The sequence below is a fragment of the Alnus glutinosa genome, chromosome 1, assembly GCF_958979055.1.
Source record: "Alnus glutinosa chromosome 1, dhAlnGlut1.1, whole genome shotgun sequence".
In the NCBI taxonomy this organism is placed as follows: Eukaryota; Viridiplantae; Streptophyta; class Magnoliopsida; order Fagales; family Betulaceae; genus Alnus; species Alnus glutinosa.
The window spans coordinates 45,176,904-45,204,535 of record NC_084886.1 but is presented as its reverse complement, the minus strand read 5'-3'; the positions used below and the strand labels follow the sequence as shown (position 1 = coordinate 45,204,535).

Genomic DNA, 27,632 nt, shown 5'->3' with positions numbered 1-27,632 from the left:
AACAAAAAAAAGTTCTCTTACTACGAAACAATTATTGGATTTGTCTGTTCTTCGTGTAGTTTCAGGATTTTGACCTAACTGACACTACAAAAAAATCAAGGTTTAGTATCGTTTAAATAATATCGTCTTTTAGTAAAAAAAACAACACTATTTATTTTACGATTAACCTATGGGTCTTATGATGATATCTTTAAAAAAAAATAAAAAATAAAAAAATTATAAAGGCTTTATATTCTCTTCTAGAAACTTTAAAATATAATTGACAAAAAGAAAAAGAAAAAGCGATTAACCTCGATTCCACAAAAGAAAAGTTTGACGTGCACAAAGATAAGAGATTTTGGTATGATCATAAATCTCTCACATGACTTAAGTATAATTTTAACCATGTCTATATAAGCTTGTGGACATTATTTCCTTATAAGCGATTAACCCCGATTCCACAAAATAAAAGTTTGACGTGCACAAAGATAAGAGATTTTGGTATGATCATAAATCTCTCACATGACTTAAGTATAATTTTAACCATGTCTGTATAAGCTTGTGGACATTATTTCCTTATAAGCTGATTTTCAAAAGTGAGTTATACTTAAGGCTTGTATAATTTGGTAGCAGACACATCCACCACATCGAGTATGAGATCGAGTGAGTTACAACTTTGTAGTCGAGTCATAGAGGAGGCGACCTATAAGCTAGATTAAAATGTCTTAGTTTTACAGTATGTGCATAGTTTTAAGTCATTAAATATTATTGATGGATGAGTGAAACCATCGAAAGCAAGGGCTATCATTAATCCAGTGCCAATCAAGTAGATCGCTTAAGTACAACTTTAAGCATGTTTATATATAAGTTCTCATTTTTTAAGTAAGAGAAGAAAAGCATCCTAGAGACACAAAGTTGGAACTCCTTGATACCCATCACATGGCTTGTTTATTTACAGCATGTGGAAAGTAGGGGCGGAAAGCAAAAGGCCATATAATGGCATGAGGGTTAGGTAATAAGCAGGACATAATTAAATTGTAGTAACCTAAACTTGGATTTTTGAGAAACAAGAAATAGATAGGTTGGTCCCTTGGATGACTTCACCCTTAATACCTACTAAAAATGGCATACTTTTACTACCCCCCAACCCCAATTTGCCTATCATTTACTCCCATTGCATGATTTCGGAACATGATCCTTTTCATTTTAAATGAAATTATTATCATTTAATTTATGGTTAAGATTTTATAAAGTTAATATATCTAATGGTGTTCATGATTTCACATTATTTTAAATTTTGAAAGACGTACTATAATTGACTTCACATACACTATTAGATGCACCAACTTAAATTCCGACCTTTCATTTAAAATGGATAGTATTTATTTCATTAAATGAAATTGAGAGGATCATATTCCCACGATTCCACATCTTCTTTAGTTTAATAAACTAAACAATTCAAACAAATGACGGGGGATTGTGGATCAAAATCATCTTAAATAATTTGTCTAAATTTGAAAGAATTTTGACAGGTGATTGTGAGATATCACTTATGAGATCCACTTGACCGGATAAGTGGTTAGACAACCTAATTTTTATTTGGTCATATAAGTCTTATAAATTGTCTCTCATAATCACATACTTAATTTTTTTTTAAATTCAAACAAATAATTTTAGATAACCATAATCAAGAGATCGTGTGCATTTCCTCTAGCCCAACAACTCAACACCTTCTTTAAAGTTCTAAACTAGCTAGCCTTCGATGCACATTTCCTCTATTCCAACCACTCACACTTTCTTTAAAGTTCTAAACTGGCTAGCCTTTGATTCTTTTAAGGTGTTGTGCCATCACACGGCATTGACTGCGAGAGAGAGAGAGAGAGAGAGAGAGAGAGAGGGGAAGAAATATGCTTTATATATGCCGGGTAACACCCACCATGCGATTTGACCATTTGTGTAATTGGATAGTAAAAAGACAACATAGGATTCCAGAAAATGGTACTCTTTTCTTCATTATTTTATTGGTACCCTCAGAAAAACACAAGTAAAAACAAAGTACAACAAGTTTTGTACCGAATGCAAACTAGGAAGAAAGGGACATCATTTTTTTTACAAATTCAGAATGAGATGGTTCATTTAAATATGTGATAAATATATGTATTATATGACACGTATCAACCTTATATGTGAATTATAAGAAATTTTTTACAAATTAATTTGTAAAAAATTTCTGTCCGAAAGAAATGTAAGTAAAAATTAGTGTTAGGAAAATGAAGAGTGGGCGTTACTCTCCCACCATGTGCACTTCTTACTAATTAAATAAAAATAGGAAACAATGATTAATAAGGGCGTATTTGAATGTGGATAATTTCGTCTGGTGATATACATAACTGATCAGATGATTCTGTGTGTTACAATACTAGTCAGTGTTGTCCTTAATGCAGGTCACTTCAAAGACACGACAAATGCATGGACAAAGAGAAGCTCAAATTATAAAAGAAAAGGAAAAGAATGACAAAGAAATGCTACCTTTATTTGGAATCCTTGGGAATAGGCTATGATACACAATGTCTACGACAAAGGGGAACCCATTATGTGTTAATGGGTGGTCCAGGGAGAGTTGCATGTCATTTTTAGGATCCATGGACCCGAATTTGCATGTTCCAAGGAAACTTCTTTCACAGTTGCGTGGTTAAGTGACTTTAGGAAAAAGAAAAATTAGGTAATTAGGCATGGATTAAGGTGAAAATTCGATTCCTGAAAGGAGAATCATTAATTGTATTAGTATTAGTTGTCTTGAGTCTTATTGATGTTTTGATGAGACTGAGTAGGAATATATTGATTCAGTCAGATTTAGGAGAGTGCTTGCAATTTTTACTGTCTAGGCCCCTCCTGACTCCTGTGCAGCTCCCAGCAAGCAGGTGCTGCTATGGTCACGCCTAAATAAAATAGTTGCAGTTAATCTTTCACGTATGTCATTTTTAACTAGGAAAAAAAAGAAAAAGAAAGTAACACTAGCATGATTGTTTCTTGCAAGAAATAAAAATCACCTCTTTATATATAATTTTTTTTTTTTTTTTTTTTTTCTGTTTTCCTTTTTCTTTATCTTTGAATGAAGCTCTAATTCGATCCCTACAGTTGACATGTCTAATAATTGAGAAATCACATGCAATTTGAATAGAACACGTAGAAATTTTGAGTTCTGTGTGAAATGAAGGTGGCCATAGACTAATTGTTTATTGTTTTAAAAGCTGGAGAATGGCTCCATGATTAGGACACTCCACCAATCTCCTTTTTTTTTATCAACGATTTGGTGGAGTAATTCAGCTCAGCAGACAGTCCAATCAGGAGCGCTTTCCAGCCCCTAGTTTTCAACAAGTCTAGCTATACACCAGACTAAATCGTAAAATGAAGCCAAGATCAAACTGAATTAATGTTAGAGATATACGTACCTCATTACAATTAAATGAAAGAGATTTCTAATAATTAGAGCAAATTATTTGCAATCTGGATTTAAAAAATACCTTTTTTCAAAAAAAAAAAAAAAAAAAAAATCAAGTGGAAAGGATCCAAGGGCAAGTAAGGATCAGGATTTCTTCTAGCTAGCTTTTTCTTTTCAAGCTTTCCGACTGTAAATTATGCCATGTCTCCCCATTGTTGATTAGATTTAGATGGAAAGGTAGTGGGTGCCAGAGTACACAAGTATAAGGTCAAAGGCTAAATAATGGATGTATGATTAGCGTACGTAGGAAAGAGCTTAACGATGCTTAGAAGGAACAATTTAGAATAATAATAATAATAATAATAATAATAATAATAATAATAATAATGTGAATACACATGTAATTAAAGACACGTAGTTAGCGAGAAGGAGAGAGATAGCTACAGCTAATTTGATCCATCTTGCGGGGGGCTGCTCAAGCGTGGAAAAAATGGTGTTTAAAAATTGAAGGGGCCAGCAAGACAAAGGTGATTAAGATTTGTTGAATTAATCAAAAAAAAAAAACCAATTTGGAATCGGTCCCCGCTGACAGCTCTCCTTCAACAACTTGCTTTTCATTATAAATACTATTTCATGCAAGCCTTGAGTCATCAACCACCACTCCCCTCTCGGGCACGGTTTCTCACTCTCTTCTCTTCTCTCTGAGGCGCTCTACTTTTCCAGAGGAGAGACAAAGGCTGTGAGGGTCTGACACATTGGCGGAAGATAGTGGGGTTTTCCGACAACCCATGAGGATTAGAGGTCTCGACCCCTTTGGGGGTCGTCTATGGCCTCAAATGGTCATCGCTTTGGGCTTGCTTCTTGTTGCAAGCAGTGTAGGTTCAGTCTCTGGAGATGCTTACCCGTATTCTTCTCCTCCACCACCACCGTATGAGTACACGTCCCCACCACCGCCGGAGCACTCTCCACCACCGCCGTATGAGTACAAGTCCCCACCACCACCCGAGAAATCTCCTCCACCACCGTATGAGTACAAGTCTCCCCCACCACCGGAGCACTCTCCACCACCAACGTACGAGTACAAGTCTCCCCCACCACCAGAGAAATCTCCACCACCTCCATATGAGTACAAGTCACCACCACCACCTGTTCACTCTCCACCACCACCATATGAGTACAAGTCCCCACCACCACCGGAAAAGTCTCCACCACCACCATATGAGTACAAGTCCCCACCACCACCGGAAAAATCTTCTCCACCACCATATGAGTACAAGTCTCCCCCACCACCAGTATATGAACCACCATATGTTTACAAGTCACCACCACCACCGGAAAAATCTCCTCCACCACCATATGAGTACAAGTCTCCCCCACCGCCGGTGCATTCCCCTCCACCACCATATGAGTACAAGTCTCCCCCACCACCAGTATATGAACCACCATATGTTTACAAGTCACCACCACCACCACCATACGTCTACAAGTCACCACCACCACCGGTTCATGAACCACCATATGTTTACAAGTCACCACCACCACCGCCATACATTTACAAGTCACCACCACCACCACCTTACTTGTACAAGTCTCCCCCGCCACCGGTTTATGAACCACCGTACGTTTACAAGTCACCACCACCACCACCTTACATCTACAAGTCTCCCCCACCACCGGTTTATGAACCACCATACGTTTACAAGTCACCACCACCACCACCATACGTCTACAAATCACCACCACCACCACCTTACCTCTACAAGTCTCCCCCACCACCGGTTTATGAACCACCATACGTTTACAAGTCACCACCACCACCACCATACGTCTACAAGTCACCACCACCACCGGTTTATGAACCACCATACGTTTACAAGTCACCACCACCACCACCATACATCTACAAGTCTCCCCCCCCACCGGTTTATGAACCACCATATATTTACAAGTCACCACCACCACCACCCAAGTCTCTTCCTCCTCCATACCATTACACCTCTCCACCTCCTCCTGTTCACCACCCATTGATAGTCAAGGTCGTTGGAAAAGTCTATTGCTATAGATGCTACGACTGGGATTATCCTGTCAAGTCACACGACAAGAAGCATCTCAAAGGTAGAGTACTACTTATCTCATTCTTTTCATCATCGTCTGTATTCATTGTTCTTAATTGTTGTTTTTTGAAGTTCCATTAGAATAATTTTCTTGTTTTGTTCGCTTTTTTTGACTCCAAATAATTTTTAAAACAGGATCAGAAATTTTTAAAAAATAAATAAAAAAGAACTGGGTGAACCACAAAGGAGTATGCAAGGAGGGCAATATAGTCATTTTAAACATTGTGTAAATAAAGGCTCCAGCCTCTAATTAAGCACATGTTTTTATTAAACATTGTCGAAAAGACATTATCAGTTATTGGATATGTTTAGTTAACTGTTCAAAGCAAGTGATGCTAACATGATTGGCGCTGTATTTGTCTTATTGGATGACGGAGCAGGTGCCGTAGTGGAGGTAACTTGCAAAGCCGGCGACAAGGAGATCAAGGCCTATGGTACCACGAAGATCAACGGCAAGTATAGCATCACAGTCGAAGGTTTTGCCTACGAGAAGTACGGAGAGGAGGCCTGCAAGGCCAAGCTTCACGCCGCACCCAAAGACTCGCCGTGCAACATCCCCACTGACCTGCATTCGGGCAAGAAGGGTGCAAAGCTCAAGGTCAAGTCTGAGGACAAGTACGAGGTTGTGCTGAAAGCCAGGCCATTTGCTTATGCTCCAAAGACTCCTTACAAGGAGTGTGAGAAGCCCAAGCCCATATCCAAGCCACCTCCTTACGTTTACAAGTCTCCACCTCCGCCACCACCTACTTACATTTACAAGTCTCCACCACCGCCTCCGGCTTACGTTTACAAGTCCCCGCCACCTCCGGTTTATGAGCCACCATACGTTTATAAGTCACCACCACCACCACCATACGTTTACAAGTCACCACCACCACCACCATACGTCTACAAGTCACCACCACCACCACCTTACATCTACAAGTCTCCCCCACCACCGGTTTATGAACCACCATACATTTACAAGTCACCACCACCACCACCATACGTCTACAAGTCACCACCACCACCACCATACGTTTACAAATCACCACCACCACCACCTTACATCTACAAGTCTCCCCCACCACCGGTTTATGAACCACCATACGTTTACAAGTCACCACCACCACCACCATACGTTTACAAGTCTCCCCCACCACCGGTTTATGAACCACCATACGTTTACAAATCACCACCACCACCACCTTACGTCTACAAGTCTCCCCCACCACCGGTTTATGAACCACCATACGTTTACAAGTCACCACCACCACCACCATACGTCTACAAGTCACCACCACCACCACCATACGTTTATAAATCACCACCACCACCACCTTACATCTACAAGTCTCCCCCACCACCGGTTTATGAACCACCATACGTTTACAAGTCACCACCACCACCACCATACGTCTACAAGTCACCACCACCACCACCATACGTTTACAAATCACCACCACCACCACCTTACATCTACAAGTCTCCCCCACCACCGGTTTATGAACCACCATACGTCTACAAGTCACCACCACCACCACCATACGTCTACAAGTCACCACCACCACCACCATACGTTTACAAATCACCACCACCACCACCTTACATCTACAAGTCTCCCCCACCACCTGTATATGAACCACCATACGTTTACAAGTCACCACCACCACCACCTTACTTGTACAAGTCTCCTCCACCCCCGGTTTATGAACCACCATACGTTTACAAGTCACCACCACCACCACCTTACTTGTACAAGTCTCCCCCACCACCGGTATATGAACCACCATACGTGTACAAATCTCCCCCACCACCACCATATGAGTACAAGTCCCCACCACCACCAAAGAAATCTCCACCACCATATGAGTACAATTCTCCCCCACCACCAGTGCACTCTCCCCCACCACCGTATGAGTACAAGTCTCCCCCACCACCGGAGAAGTCTCCTCCACCACCGTACGAGTACAAGTCTCCCCCACCACCGGAGAAGTCTCCCCCACCACCATATGAGTACACGTCTCCCCCACCGCCCGTACACTCCCCTCCACCACCATATGAATACAACTCCCCACCACCACCAGAGAAATCTCCTCCACCACCGGTCTACATTTACGCATCACCTCCTCCACCAACTAAGTACTAGGCTTACCACGTACCAATACCAATCATGTAAGTTAAAATCCACTACATTTTTTTGTCGTTTCTCAAGAAATAACACATTCAGTATAGTCGCAAATTCAATTTACTAGCTATATAAGTTAATTATAATCTCATATTCTTGATTTTCACACGCAGGTTTTAGTTTAAAGAATGCAATAAAGGAAGGCTCAATTATGGGACGATTTAGGAATCAAGCTTCCAATCCAAGTTCATTCAATAAGATTGCTTCCACTTCTTATCTGGTGGCTACGTTGCACATTATGATCTTATTTTATTCAAGCGGGAGTGGCTTCAGAGGATTATACGAGGAAAGCCGGATTAGGAAGCAACATTCGAAATTAATTATAAGATGACTAGGATTTGGATATGCCAGCCTGCCACGTTTTTTTTTGTTTTTTTTTTTTTAGTTTCAATTCACTCGGCCGGTAATATCTTAGGGGGGTTTCAACTTTCATCTACTCATTTATGAATTGTATAGAGTCCTGCCGGGGATGATTGGGTTTCTATTTATTTTTATGCTTTATTTGTTCGTTGGAATTCCTTGTGCTTTGTGCAATGAGATTATCATCAATAAAATAAGATATTTCTGTTTCGTTCCTTCGTGAATATGACACATGCAACTCTCTCACCATTGACTGCAAAGCCTTTACGTACAGATGCTTCCAATATCCAGCTTCTCTCAGTCTGTATACGTACAAGGTTAAATTATATATATTGTTTTTTATTTAGATGTACATCAGTAATCAACTCTTTCTCACGGCTGACTGCCTTCTGTGGAAAGGGCAAGAATCCTCACCAGTTACTCCATCCGAATTGTTACTCATGGCAACTAGCCCTAACTCATGGATCTCACTTTTATATATTTGCATTTGAATTCGCATTCATATTCACATAATTTTTTATCGACCACATCACGTGGTTATTAAATGTGATTATTAACCTCTATCCGTGTGGTAGGTAATAGACATTTTGGTCATATTTTAGTTTGCTAGACCTTATTTTAATTTGATCTATATCATGACCTATTTTAAATAATTTAGACCAATTTTTAATATTTTGGGCTAGCTTGTTTAAATTTTCTTTTATACTTTAATCTTTTGAAAATATATTAATTTCACATTAATTTTGTCTTTTTATCTAAGTGGTACATGATAAATGTCAACCAAATCAATGTAACACCGAACTACTCATAATTTTTTGTGTTCTTTTGTCTTTATTATTTTTTTACTTTTAATTTTCATATTTTGGATTTCTACACAAATTTTAATAAAAATGAAATCATTTTAGTATATATTAAAGACCAAGACCAAGACCAAGACCAAGACAATTTTAAGAGATAATTGGTGTAAAATCTCAATTGTTCCTATTCGTTTTTGCATCGAATAAGTTAAAGGTCATAATTGCTCATCGTCCATGTTGGCTTTTTTCGTTCACGGTGGCCCCTTGTGACCCACAATCAACATAAACATGTTGTTGCATTTTAATACGAGGAGAACCTTTCGTGTCGAAAGTGACTGAACCTGCTCTGCCCTTGTGAGACTGGGTCGACGGCCATCCATATCCATAATTTTTTGTAGCAGGTGAACCACAGCTGGCAGCTGGAAAGTCGCCGTCAATCATCATTGCCATGGCTCATCAAAAAGTCTAAAGTGGACCGCGGACGGTCCCTCAACATCGATATTTCTTCGATCTCCTCTGTTTGGTTTGGGTGCTTCTGTCCGGGCAAATATTCTCCGAGTGTAGCAGTTGTATTTGGAACGGGTCTCCCATTCCTCCACGTGTCTCCACCGACTCCACGTGTATGGCCTTCAATTAAATTAATGAGATAGCTACAACGTCGCTGTCCATAAGCTCTCTGTGGCTATCTTATTTAGATAGTAGAGAATCGTATTTCACTTTATAATATAGTGGGAGATTACCTTGACACATTGATAAGGTGGTGAAAAATTATATATTTAGATAATAGAGAATCATATCTCTTTTTTTTAGCTAATCGGGACCATGTACTTAAATCCAAGCTTTGTCACTGCTCACACGTGACTTGTACAAGAGGTAGGTCAGTGGTCCAAAAGTCGTCCAATTGGGATTCAATCTTTTCAACTCATCAATATAGGAAATAAATGTATACCAAATTCTAAGATTTTTATCAGCGTTACTTTTTGTTTATTATCTTACCATTTATCAATATATGTTCCTTATATTGTATGATATAATAAGCAACAACGAGAAGATTATTTCAAAAAAAAAAAAAACCAAAGAGAAGTACCAAACGAATATAATATATTTCACTACCAATTAAAGCCATTTTTTTTCCTCAATAAATTTCTTACTAAAAAAAAAAAGAAGTAATATATATATATATATATATATATATATATATATATATATATATGTTCCTCCTCCTCCTTCTCTTCTTCTTCCTCTTTTTATTTATTTTTTATTTTTTTGTGCAGCTGTGACTGTTGTTTTTCACATGAGATTAAAGGTCGAATTGTTCAATTACTACTTGTCTATAAAATTTAAGCCGATAAAAAAAGGTAAATTTAATCACTTAATAAGAGCTCATACTTTCTTTTAATATGTTAAACCTAATACATGGAATATTTAATTGAAAAAACATGTTACATGCATATCTCTTGTACATCTTTTGCACATCACTTTTGTAGATCAACCATTGGATTTGTAGGACCAACAAAGATCCTACAAGAGATGTGCAAAAATCATTTCTCTTAATTAAAATGAGATGTAAATGACGGAGTCAATATTCAAACTCAGGACCTTTGGATCTTATTATAAAAAAAATAAAAAAATAAAAAAACATTTGACTCTAATACCATGTTAAATTACCATTTTTTCTAACAATTTAAAAAAGAGAAAAATTTAATCACTTAATCAATACTTTAGCACAAATAAATGGTGCAAACCTATGAAATATGATTAACTAACTGGGAAGAAAAATTTCACATTGTTGCAATTTTGTCTTATTTTTGTCTTTGAATAGTCAATGTTGTTGTGATATTATTAATTTATTGGTTCCATTCCTATCGAGGCTAGTTGCATTTGATATTATTATTTAGGGATAATTGCACCACTGGTCTTTGAGATATGCCATAATTACAAATCACTCTCAATAGTTTATAAAGTTCATGGAATGACCTTCTATGGGTGGCCCGATGGCCACCCCTTCCTTTTTTGTTTTTGTTTTTTTTTTGTTTTGTTTTTAATATTTTTTTAAAAAAAAATAAGTTTTTTTTTTTTTTTTTAATAATTTTTTTTTATTAAGATGGACACGTGTTGCAATTTTGTTGGTTTGATGTGGTGCTGACGTGACATTTAACAGGATCTGTCAAAATTTTTAATGAAATTTGACTATAGGAATCGATTTATAATTATAATTTATCACAATGACCTTTCATAAACTTTTTAAATCATATAAAATTATTCGTAGTTATGACCTAAAAAATCAGTTGTGCAATTACCTCAATTATTTATGGCGACACTATTTCACTTTCTGTCTTTTTCAGTAGTCATAGTTGTGGAATTGTTCTATTCGTATCAATTCCAATTAACTTCATTTGACACGATGACAAATTCTTTCTCTGAATAGCCTTTGTAACCCTAAACCCTAATTGAATCGCTACAAAATAAACACGTGGTTTTTTATTTTGTTTGATTCATCCCCCCCCCCCCCCTGCGCCCCCCCCCCCCCCCCCCCCCCCCCCAAAAAAAAACACACGTGGTTTTCCAAGTGCTTTTTAAAAGCCAAGAATCAGCCAATAAATATCAAGAAAAATTTATTGACATTTAATTCATGGTGTATGAGACGGATCGGGTTAACGTGTGTATTTGATGGATAATTGTACTACTGATTTTTGGAATTGGCTTAAATTACAAATCATTTCTTGTAGTACAAAAAGTTCATAAATGATCTTTGTGGTAAACTATAATTACAAATCACTCTCTAAACCTGTTTTTCGTCTACCAAGTTAACAGATTCCGTTAGTTTGCCACGTCATATATAATAGGAAATCGACACGTGGCCACCCCAGGCCTAGTGGAGGCCATGCACCATCCCCAGACGTGGCCTAGCCACCACTTTACTATTTCTATTTTTTTTTTTTAAATATATGTATATTTTTTAAGTTTTATTTATTCATATTTTTTTTTTGTAATAGACACGTGTCGATTTATTATTGAATATGACGTGACAAGCTAACGGAATCTGTTAATTTGGTGGACGGAAAACAGGTTCAGGGAGTGATTCGTAATTGTAGTTTACTATAGGAATCCTCTATAAACTTTTTGTATCGCAGTGAGTGATTTGTAATTTAGGTAAACCCCAATGATCAATGATGTAAATATCCCTTAAAAAATTGGTTTAATGGGATTTTTCCTAATAATCAAAATTTTTAAAACCTATTAATACATTCGCTAAGAATCATTGCAAATATTCTTCTAGTGTAGCAGTTGTATTTGGAACCGGTCTCCTATTCCTCCACGTGTACACGACCTTCAAATTAATGGGAAATGCTTGCCTTACAACTCTCACCCAACTTCCACACAACTCCCACTCACATGTGTGTGGGACCCATATGTATGGGACCCACACACATGTGAGTAAGGGTTGTGTGAGAGTTGGGTAAGGGTTGTGAGTGTATCATCTCCCCAAATTAATAAGATAGCTATGACATCGTTGTCCATAAGCTCTCTGGCTATCTTTTTCTTTCTCGTATACGAAACTCCAATAAAAATAAGAGAAAATTTTATTTGTCACCCTCCTTTTTCATTATTTTTATAATTATTTTCTTAAATCTTAAAAGAGGTCAATTTAGTGAGAAGTATCAAAATTTTTAAAATACCTCTCATTATTTTTAGGAAAAAAAAGTTGAAAGAATTTAGGTATTTGTCAGAATTTATAAAAATACTTATATCTCAATCTTTAAATTTTTATTTTTTAGAAATTAAATGAATTAATGTTATGCATGACAAAAAAAAAAATTATGTTTATATCTTTTAAACAATAATTAAATTCTGTTGAATTGTTTATTTATCTTTTAAACAAGTTTTGTGGAATAATCCAAATGATCTGCTATGGAAAATTAAGAGAGAATTGAGAATTGAAAGAGAAGAAGAGATGGAAGAACAATGATTTTACTAAAAAAAAAATGGCAATTCGAGGAGCCAATAAACCTTCAGATTAAATTTAATTCCTTTTATACAAGATTCCCTAAAGTTCCCGCCTAACGGAAATTGAAATCTGCTGAGATAATTACAAATAAAACGACAACGTATTCTAACTACTTACAACCTAAAATGCAGCATTTTATTACATCCACGCGTGACACGTGTCCAAGTTCGAGCTGCCAAGTATTCTTCCACTCCACGTGTCAACAGTAGATGAGCTTTAGTATTAAGCTCGTTATATTTTATTATTTTTTTACAAAAAGAAAAAAAAATTAAAATTAAAAAATAAAAATAAAAAAATATTACCAGCCACGTCAGCTTGTTGTGGGGCTGTTGTGAGAAATGAGTGTAGGGATCATTTCTCTTACAAATAAAACAACAACCTAAAATGCAGCATTTTATTACATTCACGCGTAACACGTGTCCACGTTCAACTGCCAGGTATCCCTCCACTCCACGTGTCAACAGTAGTAGACGAGCTTTAGTGTTAAGCACGTTACATTTTGTAGGACTCTATTTTTTTTTTAGCTAATCGGGACCCATGAACTTAAATCCTAGCTCTGTCACTGCTCACACGTGACTTGTACAAGAGGTGGGTCAGTGGTCCAAAAGTCGTACAATTGGGATTCAATCTGTTCAACTCATCAATATAGGAAATAAATGTATACCAAATTCTAAGATTTTTGTCAGCGTTACTTTTTTGTTTATTATCTTACCATTTATCAATATATGTTCCTCCTCCTACTCCTCTTCCTCCTTCTCTTTCTTTTTTATTATTTTTATTTATTTATTTATTTATTTTTATTTTTTGTGCAACTGTGATTGTTATTTTTCACATAAGATTAAAGATCGAATTGTTAAATTATCAATTGTCTCAAAAACTTAAGCCGATAGAAATAAGTAAATTTAATCACGTAATAAATACTTTAACAATCTTCATCACGTGCAAGCTCATACTTTCTTTTAATAGGTGAAACCTAATACGTGGAATATTTAATTGAAGAGGCATGTTACATGCACATCTCTTGTACATATTTTGTACATCATTTTTTTAAATCAACCATTGAATTTATAGGACTCACAAAGATCCTACAAGAGATGTGCAAAAATTATTTCTCTTAATTAAAATGGGAGGTAAATGATAGAGTCAATATTCGAACTCAGAACCTTTGGCTCTAATATCATGTTAAATTACTATTTTTTCTAACAATTTTAAAAAGTTATAAATTTGATCACTTAATCAATACTTTAACACAAATAAATAGTGCAAACCTATCAAATATGATTAACTAACTGGGAAGAAAAATTTCACATTGATGCAATTTTGTCTTTGAATAGACATTGATGTTGTGATATTATTAATTTATTGGTTCCATTCCTATCAAGGCCAGCTGCATTTGATATTATTATTTTAGGATAATTCAACTACTGGTCTTTGAAGTATGCCATAATTATGAATCACTTTCTATGATTTAAAAAGTTCATGAAATGACCATTTTTGGGTGGGCCGATGGCCACCCCATCATTTTTTTGTTTGGTTTTGGTTTTTTTTTCTTTTTATATTTTTTAAATAAGTTTATTTATTTATTTTTTAATAAATTTATATTTTTTTTATTAAGATGGACACGTGTCGCCATCTTATTGGTTTGATGTGGTGAAGACGTGGCATTTAATAGAATATGTCAAAAATTTTAACGGAATTTGACTATAGGGATCGATTTGTAATTATAATTTATCACAATGACCTTTCGTGAACTTTTTAAACCATAGAAAATTATTCGTAATTATAGCATATCCAAAGAACCAGTTGTACGATTATCCCAATTATTTATGGCAACACTATTTCGCTTTCTGTCTTTTTTAGTAGTCATAGTTGTGGAATTGTTCTATTCCTATCAATTCCAATTAACTATTCCTATCAATTCCAATTAACTTCATTTGACACGATGATAAATTCTTCTTTGAATAGCCTTTGTAACTCTAAACCCTAATTGAATCACTACAAAATAAAATAAACACGCGGTTTTTGATTTTGTTTGAATCATCCCCCCTTCCCACCCCCCCCCCCCCCCCCCACCCCTAAAAAAAAAAAAAAAAAAAAAAAGAAGAGGTGGTTTTCCAAGTGTTTTCGAAAAGCCAAGAATCAGCCAATAAACATGAAGAAAAATTTATTGACATTTAATTCATGCTGTATCAGACGGATCGGGTTACCGCGTGTTGGGAACTGGTATTTGTTGGCATTTGCATCAAACGACAAGGAAATTTCTTGGCGTTTAAATTAAATGTTAGGAAATTTGAAAAAGCTCTCTTGGGGTTTACTATTTTAAAAAATGGATAATTGCATCATTGGTCTCTGGGGTTAACTTAAATTACAAATCATTTCCTTAGGTACAACAAATTTATGAAGGGTCCTTGTGGTAAACTATAATTACAAATCACTTCCTGAACCCGTTTTCCGTCTACCAAGTTAACAAATTCCATTAGTTTGTCACGTCATACATAATTGAAATCGACACGTGGCCACCCCAGGCATAGTGGAGGCCGTGCGCCACTCTCAAACGTGGCCGGGCCACCCCAGTAGCCACCCCTTTGCTATTTTTTTTTTTTTTAAAAAAAAAAAAAACATATTTTTGAAGTTTTTTTTTATTGTAATTGACACGTGTCGATTTTTTATTGGGTATGACGTGACAAACTAATGGAATCTGTTAATTTGGTGGATGGAAAACGGGTTTAGGGAGTGATTCATAATTATAGTTTACTACAGGAATCCGAAAATACCCCTCATACACTTTGAAATTCCCACGGTTAGGGGATGAGTATTTTCGTATTTTTGACCGATTTCTGTTAGAATTGACGGCATAAATAGACGGATGGGGCCAAAAAATCAGAAAGTGGTAGTTTGGGGGGCTATAATCTATGCATTGGTAGTTTGGGGGGCCATCCGAAGAAAGGGTGACAGTTTGGGGGGTTAAAATATATTTAACCCTATGATTAACTAACTGAGAAGAAAAATTTCACATTGTTGCAATTTTGTCTTATTTTTGTCTTTGAATAGTCATCGTTGTTGTGATAGTATTAATTTATTGGTTCCATTCCTATCAAGGCCAGCTGCATTGGATATTATTATCTGGGGATAATTGTACCACTGGCCCTTGGATATGCCATAATTACGAATCACTCTCAATAGTTTAAAAATTTAAACCTTCTATGGGTGGCCCGATGGCCACCCCTTCTTTTTTTGTTTTGTTTTTTTTTTTTAAAAAAAATAAGTTTATTTATTTATATTTTAATAGTTTTTTTTTATTAAGATTGACACGCATCGTCATCTTATTGGTTTGATGTGGCGCTGACGTGACATTTAACATGATATGCCAAAAAAAATTAACGAAATTTGACTATAATGATCTATTTATAATTATAATTTACTACAATGACCTTTTATGAACTTTTTAAACCATAAGAAATGATTCGTAATTATGACATACCCATAAAATCAGTTGTGCAATTATTCCAATTATTTATGGCGACACTATTTCACTTTCTGTCTTTTTTTAGTTGTCATAGTTGTGGAATTGTTCTATTCCTATCAATTCCAATTAACTTCATTTGACACAATGAGAAATTCTTTCTCTGAATAGCCTTTGTAACTCTAAACTCTAATTGAATCACTACAAAATAAACACATGGTTTTTATTCATCAAAAAAAAAAAAGAAGTGGTTTTCCAAGTGTTTTTTAAAAGCCAAGAATCAGCCAATAAACATCGATAAAAATTTCCTGACATTTAATTCATGGCGTATAAGACGAATCGGGTTACCGCGTGTTGGGAACTGGTATTTGTTAGCATTTGCATCAAACGACAAGGAAATTTCTTGGCCCTCAAATTCAACGTTAGGAAATTTGAAAGAACTCTCTTGGAGATTACTACTTAAAAAAATGGATAATTGCACTATTGATCTCTGAGATTGGCTTAAATTACAAATTACTCTATGTAGTACAAAAAGTAATGAACGATCATTATAATAAACTATAATTACAAATCACTCTCTGAACCTGTTTTTCGTCCACCAAGTTAACAGATTCTTTTAATTTGTCACGTCATACATACAGGGGCGGTCCTACATGGAGGCTAGGGGGGCCCTGGCCCCCCAAGCCCCAAAATTTTCCCCTAAAAAAAAAATTTTTCCCAAAAAAAAATTAAAAATTAAAAATTTTACCCCTTAATTTTTTAATTTTTTTAGTTTTGCCCTCTCTATTTTTTTTCTTTTCAATTTGGCCCCTCCATTTTTACATGCCTAGGTCCGCCACTGCATACATAATAGAAAATTGACACGTATCCCTCCACCTCACTCCACGTGTCAACAGTAGTAGACGAGCTTTAGTGTTAAGCTCGTTACATTTTTTCGGACTCTATTTTTTTAGTCGTGACCCTCTTAACTTAAATCCTAGCTTTGTCACTGCTCACACGTGACTTGTACAAGAGGTAGTTCAGTGGTCCAAAAGTCGTCCAATTGAGATTCAATCTTTTCAACTCATCAATATAGGAAATTAATGTATACCAAATTCTAAGATTTTTATCGGCGTTACTTTTTGTTTATTATCTCACCATTTATTAATATATGTTCCTTATATTGTATGATAGTGTTGGGGAAAATTTCAATCTCCTCGGCTTATTAGGACCATCGAAATTATTTGAGCCGGGTCGGCCCACCTGATCTAGCTTACCGGTCCAAATACATTTCAACATCCGAGATCACGAATATCTCAGAACCACCCAGAATTCAAGAGATACAAATCACAAGTATCTTGTTCCGACATGTGCGATCAAAGTCACTTCAAAGAGATTATGACTCTCAAAAATCCGTACGATGAAGTCATGGGACTACGAATCCCGGAAGATCTATACACTCGAGATCACATCTCCAACAACTGCAAATTCCTAGAAATCAATGATTCTTAGAGCAGTCTAACAGTATCAGAACCTTTATAAATACAGAAGAATATCATGTATCATAAAACACTTTTTCTCTCAAAATTTACTCTGAATACTCTCTCAAATCGCCTATTAACTTATTTTTTTCAGAGTGCTATGCAATGCCAACACATCCGAAGCTATTAATTATTTTTTCAGATCCCAAGAGAAGACGAAATTAGACGAATCACGGATTGACAGATCACCTATCGAAAAACTTCATCAACAGATAGAACAAGCAATAAAGAGAAGGTACTAGATGAATATAATATATTTCACTACCAATTAAAGCCATTTTTTTTCTCAATATATAAATTTCTTACTCAAAAGAAAAAAGAACAATATATATATATATATATATATATATATATATATATATATATATATATATATATATATATATATATTTTCCTGTGCAACCGTGACTATTATTTTCCACATGAGATTAGGGATGGAATGAAGGATGCGAAACTGTGAAATGTGATAAATTGACTGGGAAGAAATTTTCTCATTGTTTTTGTCTTTGTCTTTGAATAGTCATTGTTGTTGTGATATTATTAGTTCCATCCCTATCAAGGCCAGCTGCATTTGATACTAAATATATATTTATGGCCAAAGTATTTCACTTTCTTTCTTTGAGTAGTCATTTCTGTGGATTTATTCTATTCCTATCAACGCCAACTAATTCATTTAACACAATGACAAATTCTTTCTTTGAATAGTCTTTGTAACCCTAAACCCTAATTGAATCACTACAAAATAAACATGCAGTTTTCAAGCGATTCTTAAACGCCAAAAATCAGCCAATAAACACCAAGAAATTTTTTTGCCGTTTAATTCATGGCATATCAGACGAATCGGGATACTGCGTGTCGGGAATTGGTATTTGTTGGCATATGCATCAAACGCCAAGAGAATTTCATAGCGTAATAAACACCAAGAAAAATTTATTGGCTTTTAATTAATGGCATATCAGATGAATCGGGTTACTGCGTGTCAGGGACTTGTATTTGTTGGCATATAGATCAAACGCCAAGAAAATTTCATGGAGTTTAAATCAAACATTAGGAAATTTGAAATAACTTTCTTGGGGTTTACTATTTAAAAAAAAAAAAAAAGGTTTTAATGGGATTTTCCTTAATAATCAAAAATTTTAAAACCTGTTAATGCATTCACTAAGAAAAATACAAAAGGGTCATTGCACTATAACTAATGGAAATGAGAAATCATCCTTAAATCGTCGCAAATATAAATCATACCCCCCCCCCCCCCCCTACACCTCAAAAAAAAACAAAGCAAACAGATATTAGGACATGTTTGGGTATTTTTGTTTTTCAAATACTATTTTTTAGAATTCATATTATATTAAAATTTTATCAAACTTTTTTCTATTTTTGTCTCAGGTTTCATAAACTCCAAACATAATTTCAAAAAACAAATTTTCTCAATATTCAAAAATTTGAATATTTTTCAAGAAAATGACAGGTTTTTTTTTTAAATTAGGGCTAGATGGACAGCAAGGAGTTAGAAACTCTCAATGTCTTCCTTTTTTTTTTTTTTATTGTTATTATTATTATTTATTTATTTTTTTCTCATTTGATTTTGCTGTGCTGATCATTTAAAAGTCTCTTTTTTTCTTTTCTGAAGATAGTGTAATTTTGGGCCTACTTGATTGGGCCTTTTTTCCTTTTCATCAAAGGGTCCGTTTATCTTATCTTGTCAATCTGATGGTCCTTATGTGCTTTCTCACGGCCCAAACCCATTCCATTGGATCCTAGATTATCCGTTATATCCAATAGGTAGAGTCCCAATTAAAAAAGAACTGTGAAACGCCGTCGTATTGCTCGTTTGCACTTACAAATTGCAATACACGTGTCCATCATGTTGGAGTTGGATCCTTCTAGGTACCCAGCCCGACCTGTTTAGCCTTTCCTTGGACAAGGAGTTTCCGTTCCTTTCCCTCTCTCAAACCCCTACGAAAAGCTCTCCTTTTTCCAAAACCCTGATCGCGAACAAACATATCGGAAACCCTAATTTCTTCAACCACAGCTCAGCGGAGAGATCAATTCTATTCGTTTCAGCTATGGTATGTTCCCCTCTTTCTTTCTTTTCTGTTTGGTTACTGAGAAAATCCAGCAATAGAGAATAAACTTGCAGGAAGCATTTTTTTTTTTTAATTATGTTTCGTTAAGCTAAGCTAAGGAGCTTTGTTTTCTGAGGAATCATAATGGATCGGATCTTTAGGTATTAGTTTTAGGGCTTTGTTTCTCAACAACCAAACATCGTTGTAGCTTAGTACATTACATGTTATTATCGGAGATTTTAGATTTGCTATTGGGTCTTGGTGTGTTAAAGACTTTGATTATTGCTGTGATGTCTGTAAATCTTACGATGTTCATATCGTTAGCTTAGATGAGTTTTTAGATTCTGCCTGTGCAAAATGACATAGGAGCAGAAAAAGAAAAAGGGAACGTGTAGATACCCAAATAAGTTTCAATTTTGATTTTATCTATCTGAGTTAGTATTAGATACGAACCAAGTATCTGATTTGCCAACACATATATGCCTCAGAGTTTCAGGAAAATGTATTTGTACCTTAAGGGAATCATTCGCACACGTATTATATGTGCGTGTATATTAGGTGTAACTAGAACCCAACCCTAGAATTATATATGCGTGTATGTTTGAAAATATAAATGTAATGAAAGGTTATTGAGTGATATAATATTTAAAAGAGTTATTCTAGGATACCATTTTTGAAACCGTGTAATATGGGATCATGTATGTGTCATGTGTGTGGTCATAGTAACTGAGAACAAAGTGGGAAGGAGAGTGGTTTATTCATGTGAACCCAAAATTAAGGACTGCAGTAGTAAAGTAGAACGACTTCATAAATGGGGCCATAGGGATAAGAGAAAACTAAAACAAATTTGGCTCAAGCTATGAAAGTGCAAAATGATGGTCTTCATTCAACAAAAAGAATTTGCCTTGACAGTAATATATATATATATATATATATATATATATATATATATATATATATATATATATATATATTTATAGAAAATCCCATGTGGATAAAGCTTTTATTGAACTGATTATTCACTTGTTATATTATCTAGTGTTGTATTGGTTGGAAGCCTAGATTTTAAGAATGCTTTATAATTTGAACAAAAAATGGTATCATAAATAGTTAGGGAATGTGAAATTCTTAAGCGGAAACATATTAAAATAGACGTTCACTTAGTTATCATTTTGTGCATAAATGTGCGTGTGTTTGTGTGTGAGAGAGAGAGAGAGAGAGAGAGAATTAATGTTTAGGATCTTTGATCATTTTTCTTGCTTACAAAGCCTTAATGATTGACTTTTCTATTACATTTCTTGTAATTTATTTATGTATATATTTGCACAGGCTGCAAAGATTCTTGCTAACTTAATTGTGATGGGCTCTGGTATGTTAGCAAGGGCTTTCGTTCAGGCTTACCGCCAAGCACTTGCAAGTAAGTTTTTTGGATGTAGGAACTTAATGCGCATTGTATCTACCTCATGGTGTCCTTCTTTTTTTGGTTTCTTTTTCTAATTGTTATTATTCCTATCGTCATTATTATATGTTATAAGTTGTTGCTGGAGTCATTCTTATTTTTGAGGTTGTGGCTCATGTGATCATATTTTGTCCATGGTTAGGGGTTTAAAGTTCTAATAATAGTACCATTTGGTAATGGAGACAACTGCTTTTATTTATTGATTGGCACTTGTAACTTTCTTTGACAAAGAGAAAGCTCCTTTTGATAATTTTATTTGTGCTCAGTCTAGTTTTTATTTTTTATTTTATTTTATGAATAATAATTTTATTGAAAGAATATGGCCAAGCCCTTGTACCCAAAAAGTATACAAGAGTGAAAATCATCCCTATAGTTCTACAATCTAAAAAATTAACCAACTCTACAAGATTTGATGAGGAGAAATTAGGAACATAGACTACAATCCAATCCAAGAGAGATCTCAAAAAAGAGGATTCTAAAGAAAGCACATTGGATTCGCAATTCATAAATAGATGTTGATTCCTTTCTCTCCAAATGCTCCACATTAAGAAAGCATGAATAACTATTAGATGGCCTCTTTGGGATGTCCTCGTCCTTCGATCTTCCAACAATGAACCAACACTAGGATGTTGTTAGGCATAGCCCATGAAACCCTGAATAAGCTGAGAACCAAGTGCCAAAGATTATTAGTGTACTCGCAATGAATGAGAGGGTGATTTATAGTCGCCTCATTCTTTCACATAGGCAACAACAATTTATAGTGGTGAAACTCTGCCTTCTAAGATTATCAACCGTGAGGATTTGACTCATAGTTGTTGTGACACTCTAGAAAGTTAGTCCCACATTGAGTGTGTGGATTATAAAGGTGCTCATGGCCCATGGGTGTTAATTCTTACATTAGTTATTTACTATGTGAGTTTGGACTTTATTAGCGATTCTAACTTGTCATTTTAGAGTGATAGTGCAGATGTGACTGGTATTTTCTCTGGGTCATTACAAATGGTATCAAAGTAACCTAGTAACACCATGTGGCAATGAACAATGCATGACATGGGTTTTGAGGAGAACATCAGAGATTTAAGTGGGGGAGATTGTGACATCCTAAAAAGTTGGTTCCACATTGGAGAAGATGAATTGTCCACATTGAGTGGGTAGATTATAAAGGTGCTCCACGATGCTAAGTACTATTTTGGTTTGTCACTAGGTGAGACTGAGCTTTTAAGCAATTTTAAAGAGCTTCAATTACAACATGACTATCCTTTTGGAGTGAGCGCAAATGTTGCTAGCGCTTTCCTTGGGTCGTTATACTGCCGTCTATAAAAAGAATTTGGAAAAGAATTTTATGATAAAAGGATTTAATTTCCAAAATATGATGTGAGAGAGGCTATGTCGTTTTGGGTTTCTAAGAGAGATGCGTGGTGGAGAGTCGTGGTGGATTCTAAATACGGCAGCCTATGGGGTGGGTGGTGCTCTCTTGAGTCGACATGTGCCTTTGGGGTGGGGGTGTGGAAGAACATTAGAAAAGGTTGGGATTCTTTCTCAAGATTCATTAGATTTGTTGTGGGGGATGGTTCCAAAATCAGTTTTTGGCATAATTTGTGATATGGGGACACGGCTCTTAAAGTAGCTTTTCCAGCATTATTTGGTATTGCCCGTGTAAATGACGCCTTTGTTGCGGATAATTTGGAGTTCTTGGGCGATTCCAACTAGTTGAACATGAGCTTCATTAGGGAGGCTCACGATTGGGAGGTTGATGATTTTGCTTCTTTCTTCTAGGCGTTGTACTCAGTCAAAGTGAGCAGAGGCAGCGAAGACAAGTTGTGGTGAGTTTCTTCCAAAAAAGGTTTGTTCAAGGTCAAGTCATTTTACTCCCTAGCTTGCACTAGGAGTAGTCACTTTCGCTGGAAAAGTGTTTGGCGCACTCAGGCTCCCTCAAGGGCTGCTTTTTTTGTGTGGTCTGCAGCTCTTGGCAAGATTCTTACCCTATACAACCTTAGGAAGCGACATGTTATCATGATAAACAAATGTTATATGTATAAGAAGACTGGGGAGTCTGTGGATCTTCTTCTCCACTACGATGTGGCTTCTGCTTTGTGGAGTTCTCTCTTCAGTCGTTTCGGGATGTCTTGGGTTATACCTAGACGGGTTGTTGACTTACTTGCTTGTTGGTGGTCTTCTGGAAGGCCAAGGAGCACTGCGGTTTGAAAAATGACGCTTATTTGCCTCTTTTTGTGCTTATGGAGGAAAAGAAACAATAGGAGTTTTGAGGATTTGGAAAGTACCTTGGAAGAGATTCTATCCTTGTTTTACCTTTGTACTTTTGGACTACGGCTTATGTCCACCCTTTGTCTTTTACTTTTGTTGACTTTCTCGCTCGCTTTTCTCTTTCTAATTAGATGTTTCTTTGTATACTCCTAGTGTACTAAGGGGCGCCTATGCTTTTTTAATGAGATTGGTTTCTTACTTATAAAAAAAAAAAATTAATTGATAGATTTTCCATGATCTATATTTTGAAGAATAGAAGACATTTTTTAAAAAAGATTATCATATGCAGCTATTATATACATACTCTTACCACATTTATTTTCGAAATTTCTCATTCTACTTATCAAAAAAAAATTAAAGATTACTACTTCCTTTTTCTTCCTTTTTTTGATAAAAGAAATATCATTAAAAACGCAAAGCAGTCAAGTACACAGGGAGTATACAAGAGGAGCGTCTAAGACGGAGAAGAAAAAAGAACAAGAAAATCATGAAATCTAATCACTAAGGGAGCTAGGAACGCAACATTCCAAGTGTACAAAGAATAAAAAAGGAAAGTTCTGAGCTCCTCAAACGTCATTTCTTTGTTCTCAAAGTTGCTATCATTTCGTTCCCTCCACAAGCACCACATAAGGCAAGAAGGAATCATCTTCCACATAGCAGCACTCTGAGAGCGGCTACCCGTCCACCAACAAACAAATAAATCTACCACCCGAAGAGACATAGCCCAAGACAAGTTGAAGCGGCTAAAAGTGGCATTCCATAAGACACGAGCAACCTCACAATGGAGAAGAAGGTAGTCCATAGTTTCTCCATTCATGTTGCACATACAACACCTGTCAATCACAATGACATGCCTCTTTCTAAGATTATTCAAGGTAAGGATCTTTCCTATGTTGTATATGTCTGAAGAACCTTATTTGGTTGTGTCTTTTCATGGCTTAGCAGGGGCTAGTATTAGATATTCCTTATTATATGCAAAAAAGTTTCATTAACTGTCATATTTAATTTCAATCAATCACGCATTATCGTTGATGGTTATTAACTTCGTGCTGAAAAGTGAAATTTGAAGTGTGAAATGTGTTAGCTTATGGGGTAGAAACTGTTGTAGGTGTTTCCTTTACCAATACTTCATGATATATAAGATTAACAAATTAAAGAGAGCTGTTTTTAATCTTTAATGTCTTCTTATTCTTTTGTCTTTCACACTTTGCATGCTTTTACAGTTTTGATTCTTACTATCTTTGCATATATATATAAATATAAATCTACGTTATTATAAGATAGTGGTTCTTTATGGTATAGGCTGCTAGATATGCACAAGAGGCAGTGGAAGGGAATCTTTGCTGATTCCCTAGTTATATATATTGTGAACAGCTTGATCTCAGAAGTGCAGAAGTTTAGTTCGGGAGGACTAAATCTGGCTGTCATATATGTTTTTAACAAATTAATTTCATAGATAGTATTTGTTTTTGTCCTCTATTTGTCTGTTTTTATTTTCTTTATTTCATGTGCCTGGAGGGGGGCAAAGGAGGGAGAGTAAATCTAGACGCGTCTTTGAGAATTAAGAAAGGTTAATTGCATACTTCTTCATCTTCCTTTATTGACAAAGCTGTCTACCTTTCCACCACCCACCAGATTGCAGCAATCACTTTTTTTTTTTCTTGTTTCTAATTAGTCAGTGTGATGTTAGAACAACTGCTAATAAAATGATTAAATTGCAGTATCTTTTCTTAAAATGCATCCTTGGATGATTTGGTTCAAGTTGAAACTGCCACTAGCAGAAGAGGAAGATGAAGAAGGATGCGTTCTCATTTTTGGGAACAAACAAGTGTGTTTTGAGGCTGTGAAAAAGAAAGTTAAAGTTGAAAAGTTGCCCAAGGACAAGGGTTGTGTATTGTTTTAGCGATAAAAAAAAAGGGGGGGTGCCAAAACTATTTAAAGAGACAGGATGGATTATAGTTCTAGTGAAGAGGTGGTCCTTATTGGAGTGGAAGGGGTAATATAGGTTTCATATGGCTGATTTTTCCTATATCCATTGTTCAGTAATGTCCAAAAGTGAGAATCAGAAAAAGATAATCCTAGTTGCCAAGGATTTTGCAGCAAGATTTAAAAGATCTTCCAAAGAGTGGTTATCAAAGTGCATGATCATTCTAATGGAGAAGAATTTGATCAGACTCCATTAGAACAATTTGTTCAGGAACAATTTAGACAAGTATCTGAATATGTTTCTTTGGCCTACTTCTACTTGCCTACGGATTTGATCTGCATTTCGTGCCTGCAGCGCCCCCATGAAGCGTGCTGGAGTGGTCTTTGAACCCAATAGCAGCCTATAGGGTGAGATGGCCATAAAATGAAGCTTAGTTCTAGTAGTCTCTGCACGTGCTTGTTTGTAGAGAGTCGAACTTCAGTAAAATCCATAAGATTTAGCCATCTATACAAGGTTTGCAAAAGATTGAGCAACTTTTAGGATGCCTGTGCAACCACCAAACAATTTACTGTAATGATTTAAGATGTTTATACATGCTCTGAACTCATCGTATGTTCTGAACTCGTCGTATGTGGTATTTTACAGATGCCTCAAAATCTGGCGTTGCCCAAGAAACATTACAAAACACTGTCCGTAGAGCAAGCAAAGGAATGACAGAGCAAGAAGCCAGGCAGATTCTTGGTGTCTCCGAGCAAACCGCTTGGGAGGAGATTTTGAAGGTCGGTATTTCTTGTGTATTTTTTCTGGGCTTTTGTGAATATAGGTTCTTAAAGATCCTTTGAAATGTTGCAGAAATATGACACATTGTTTGAGAGGAATGCCAAGAATGGGAGCTTTTATGTTCAGTCGAAAGTTCACAGGGCTAAGGAATGTTTAGAGGCTGTGTATGGAGACAAAGGACAGGGCCCTAGTTGATAACTCGGAGCCCCGGCGGTTGTCAAAGTTGGCATATAGTGTACCTTGCTCCCTTATTGTGTAATTAATATTCTTGTCTTGTGGAAGAGCCTGAATGAGAGAAATTGTATACATGGCGTTTATTTCGTCTCCGTTATAGTTCAAATGCTTGTGCGTCAAGTCAACCTGGTTGTTGCAACGTGGCCCCAATAATGATCTTTGCCTGAACTATCAAAAGGACCTATCTGATAAAATGGATTTGTTCATCTACTTTTCCCAAAATAATAATAATAATAATAATCCATCTATTTTTCTCTTTAGAGTTTGGAGGTTTCATTTAAGGTAATGGTATCACTGAACTTTCTATGCTGTAACTTCTATTGATGCATACCCAAGAAAATTGTCTCATTAACTCGAGAAAAAAAAAAAAAACCTATTAGTGTCCAGCTGATTACCTCTTGAAATCAATCAATCATCAAGGTTGAAATCCAAAGTGAAAATTTTCTTGGGACTTAACTCCAAAACAAAATGAAATAGAAAACATTTTCAATATTCCTAGGCTTTTCTACATAAGCCAAGCATGTTTGTGATCCAACATTTTGGGAGATGATCTTCGGCCGCCATCCAAGCAATTTCACTCGCCCAAATGGGGGTATCATTTGTTTTTTTTCATTTTAGTGTAGTTGGGCAACTCTTTTTACATTTTTTACGAGCTGAATTACAATAACTTATAAGGTTTTCTATTCTGGTTCCGCTTGTTAATGTTTTTTAAATTGTATTTGTTGTTCTTTCGTTTAAAAAAGTGTTCTGATGTGACATAAAAATGAAAGTAGTTTTGAGTGTTTTATAAGTATTTTTGTGTTTTAAGTTGTTTGTTAATATTTTATTTTGAAAAAAGAAAATAAAAAGGAGAAAGGAAATTTTTTTACAAACAAAGCCCTAAGGCTTCACCATGCGAACTCTAAATTAGTATATCAAAGAAAAGTCAAACACAAAACTAGTGCAAAACCTCATTAAATGAGATTGATGATCGCTAAAAAAACCTTGTGCCTTGTTCCATGGTGTTGGGACCAACTCTCTCCTATTTAAATGACTCTAATTTCCACTTAT

General features: G+C 35.7%; 2 protein-coding genes across 2 annotated transcripts; both read left to right on the top strand.

Moving 5' to 3' along the window:
- The first annotated feature begins 4,063 nt into the window (after window positions 1–4,063).
- Window positions 4,064–8,272, top strand: LOC133852301 (extensin-2-like). The gene is made up of 3 exons (XM_062289037.1): window positions 4,064–5,536; window positions 5,916–7,689; window positions 7,816–8,272. Exons 1-2 carry the CDS (start codon window positions 4,210–4,212, stop codon window positions 7,661–7,663), a joined length of 3,075 nt encoding a protein of 1,024 aa, XP_062145021.1. The 5' UTR covers window positions 4,064–4,209; the 3' UTR covers window positions 7,664–7,689; window positions 7,816–8,272.
- Window positions 8,273–19,743: 11,471 nt separating this feature from the next.
- LOC133852290 (mitochondrial import inner membrane translocase subunit PAM16 like 2) lies at window positions 19,744–26,707 on the top strand. The gene is made up of 4 exons (XM_062289026.1): window positions 19,744–19,920; window positions 21,247–21,334; window positions 26,214–26,347; window positions 26,421–26,707. Exons 1-4 carry the CDS (start codon window positions 19,918–19,920, stop codon window positions 26,541–26,543), a joined length of 348 nt encoding a protein of 115 aa, XP_062145010.1. The 5' UTR covers window positions 19,744–19,917; the 3' UTR covers window positions 26,544–26,707.
- The last annotated feature ends 925 nt before the right edge of the window (window positions 26,708–27,632 follow it).

Bases quoted from the DNA above. Each gene is read 5' to 3' on its own strand.
- LOC133852290 (XM_062289026.1), top strand. The intron at 21,335-26,213 runs GTAAGTTTTTTG...GGTATTTTACAG, and splicing joins TTACCGCCAAGCACTTGCAA to ATGCCTCAAAATCTGGCGTT. The intron at 26,348-26,420 runs GTCGGTATTTCT...GAAATGTTGCAG, and splicing joins CTTGGGAGGAGATTTTGAAG to AAATATGACACATTGTTTGA.
- LOC133852301 (XM_062289037.1), top strand. From the start codon at position 4,210: ATGAGGATTAGAGGTCTCGACCCCTTTGGGGGTCGTCTATGGCCTCAA. The intron at 5,537-5,915 runs GTAGAGTACTAC...ATGACGGAGCAG, and splicing joins CGACAAGAAGCATCTCAAAG to GTGCCGTAGTGGAGGTAACT.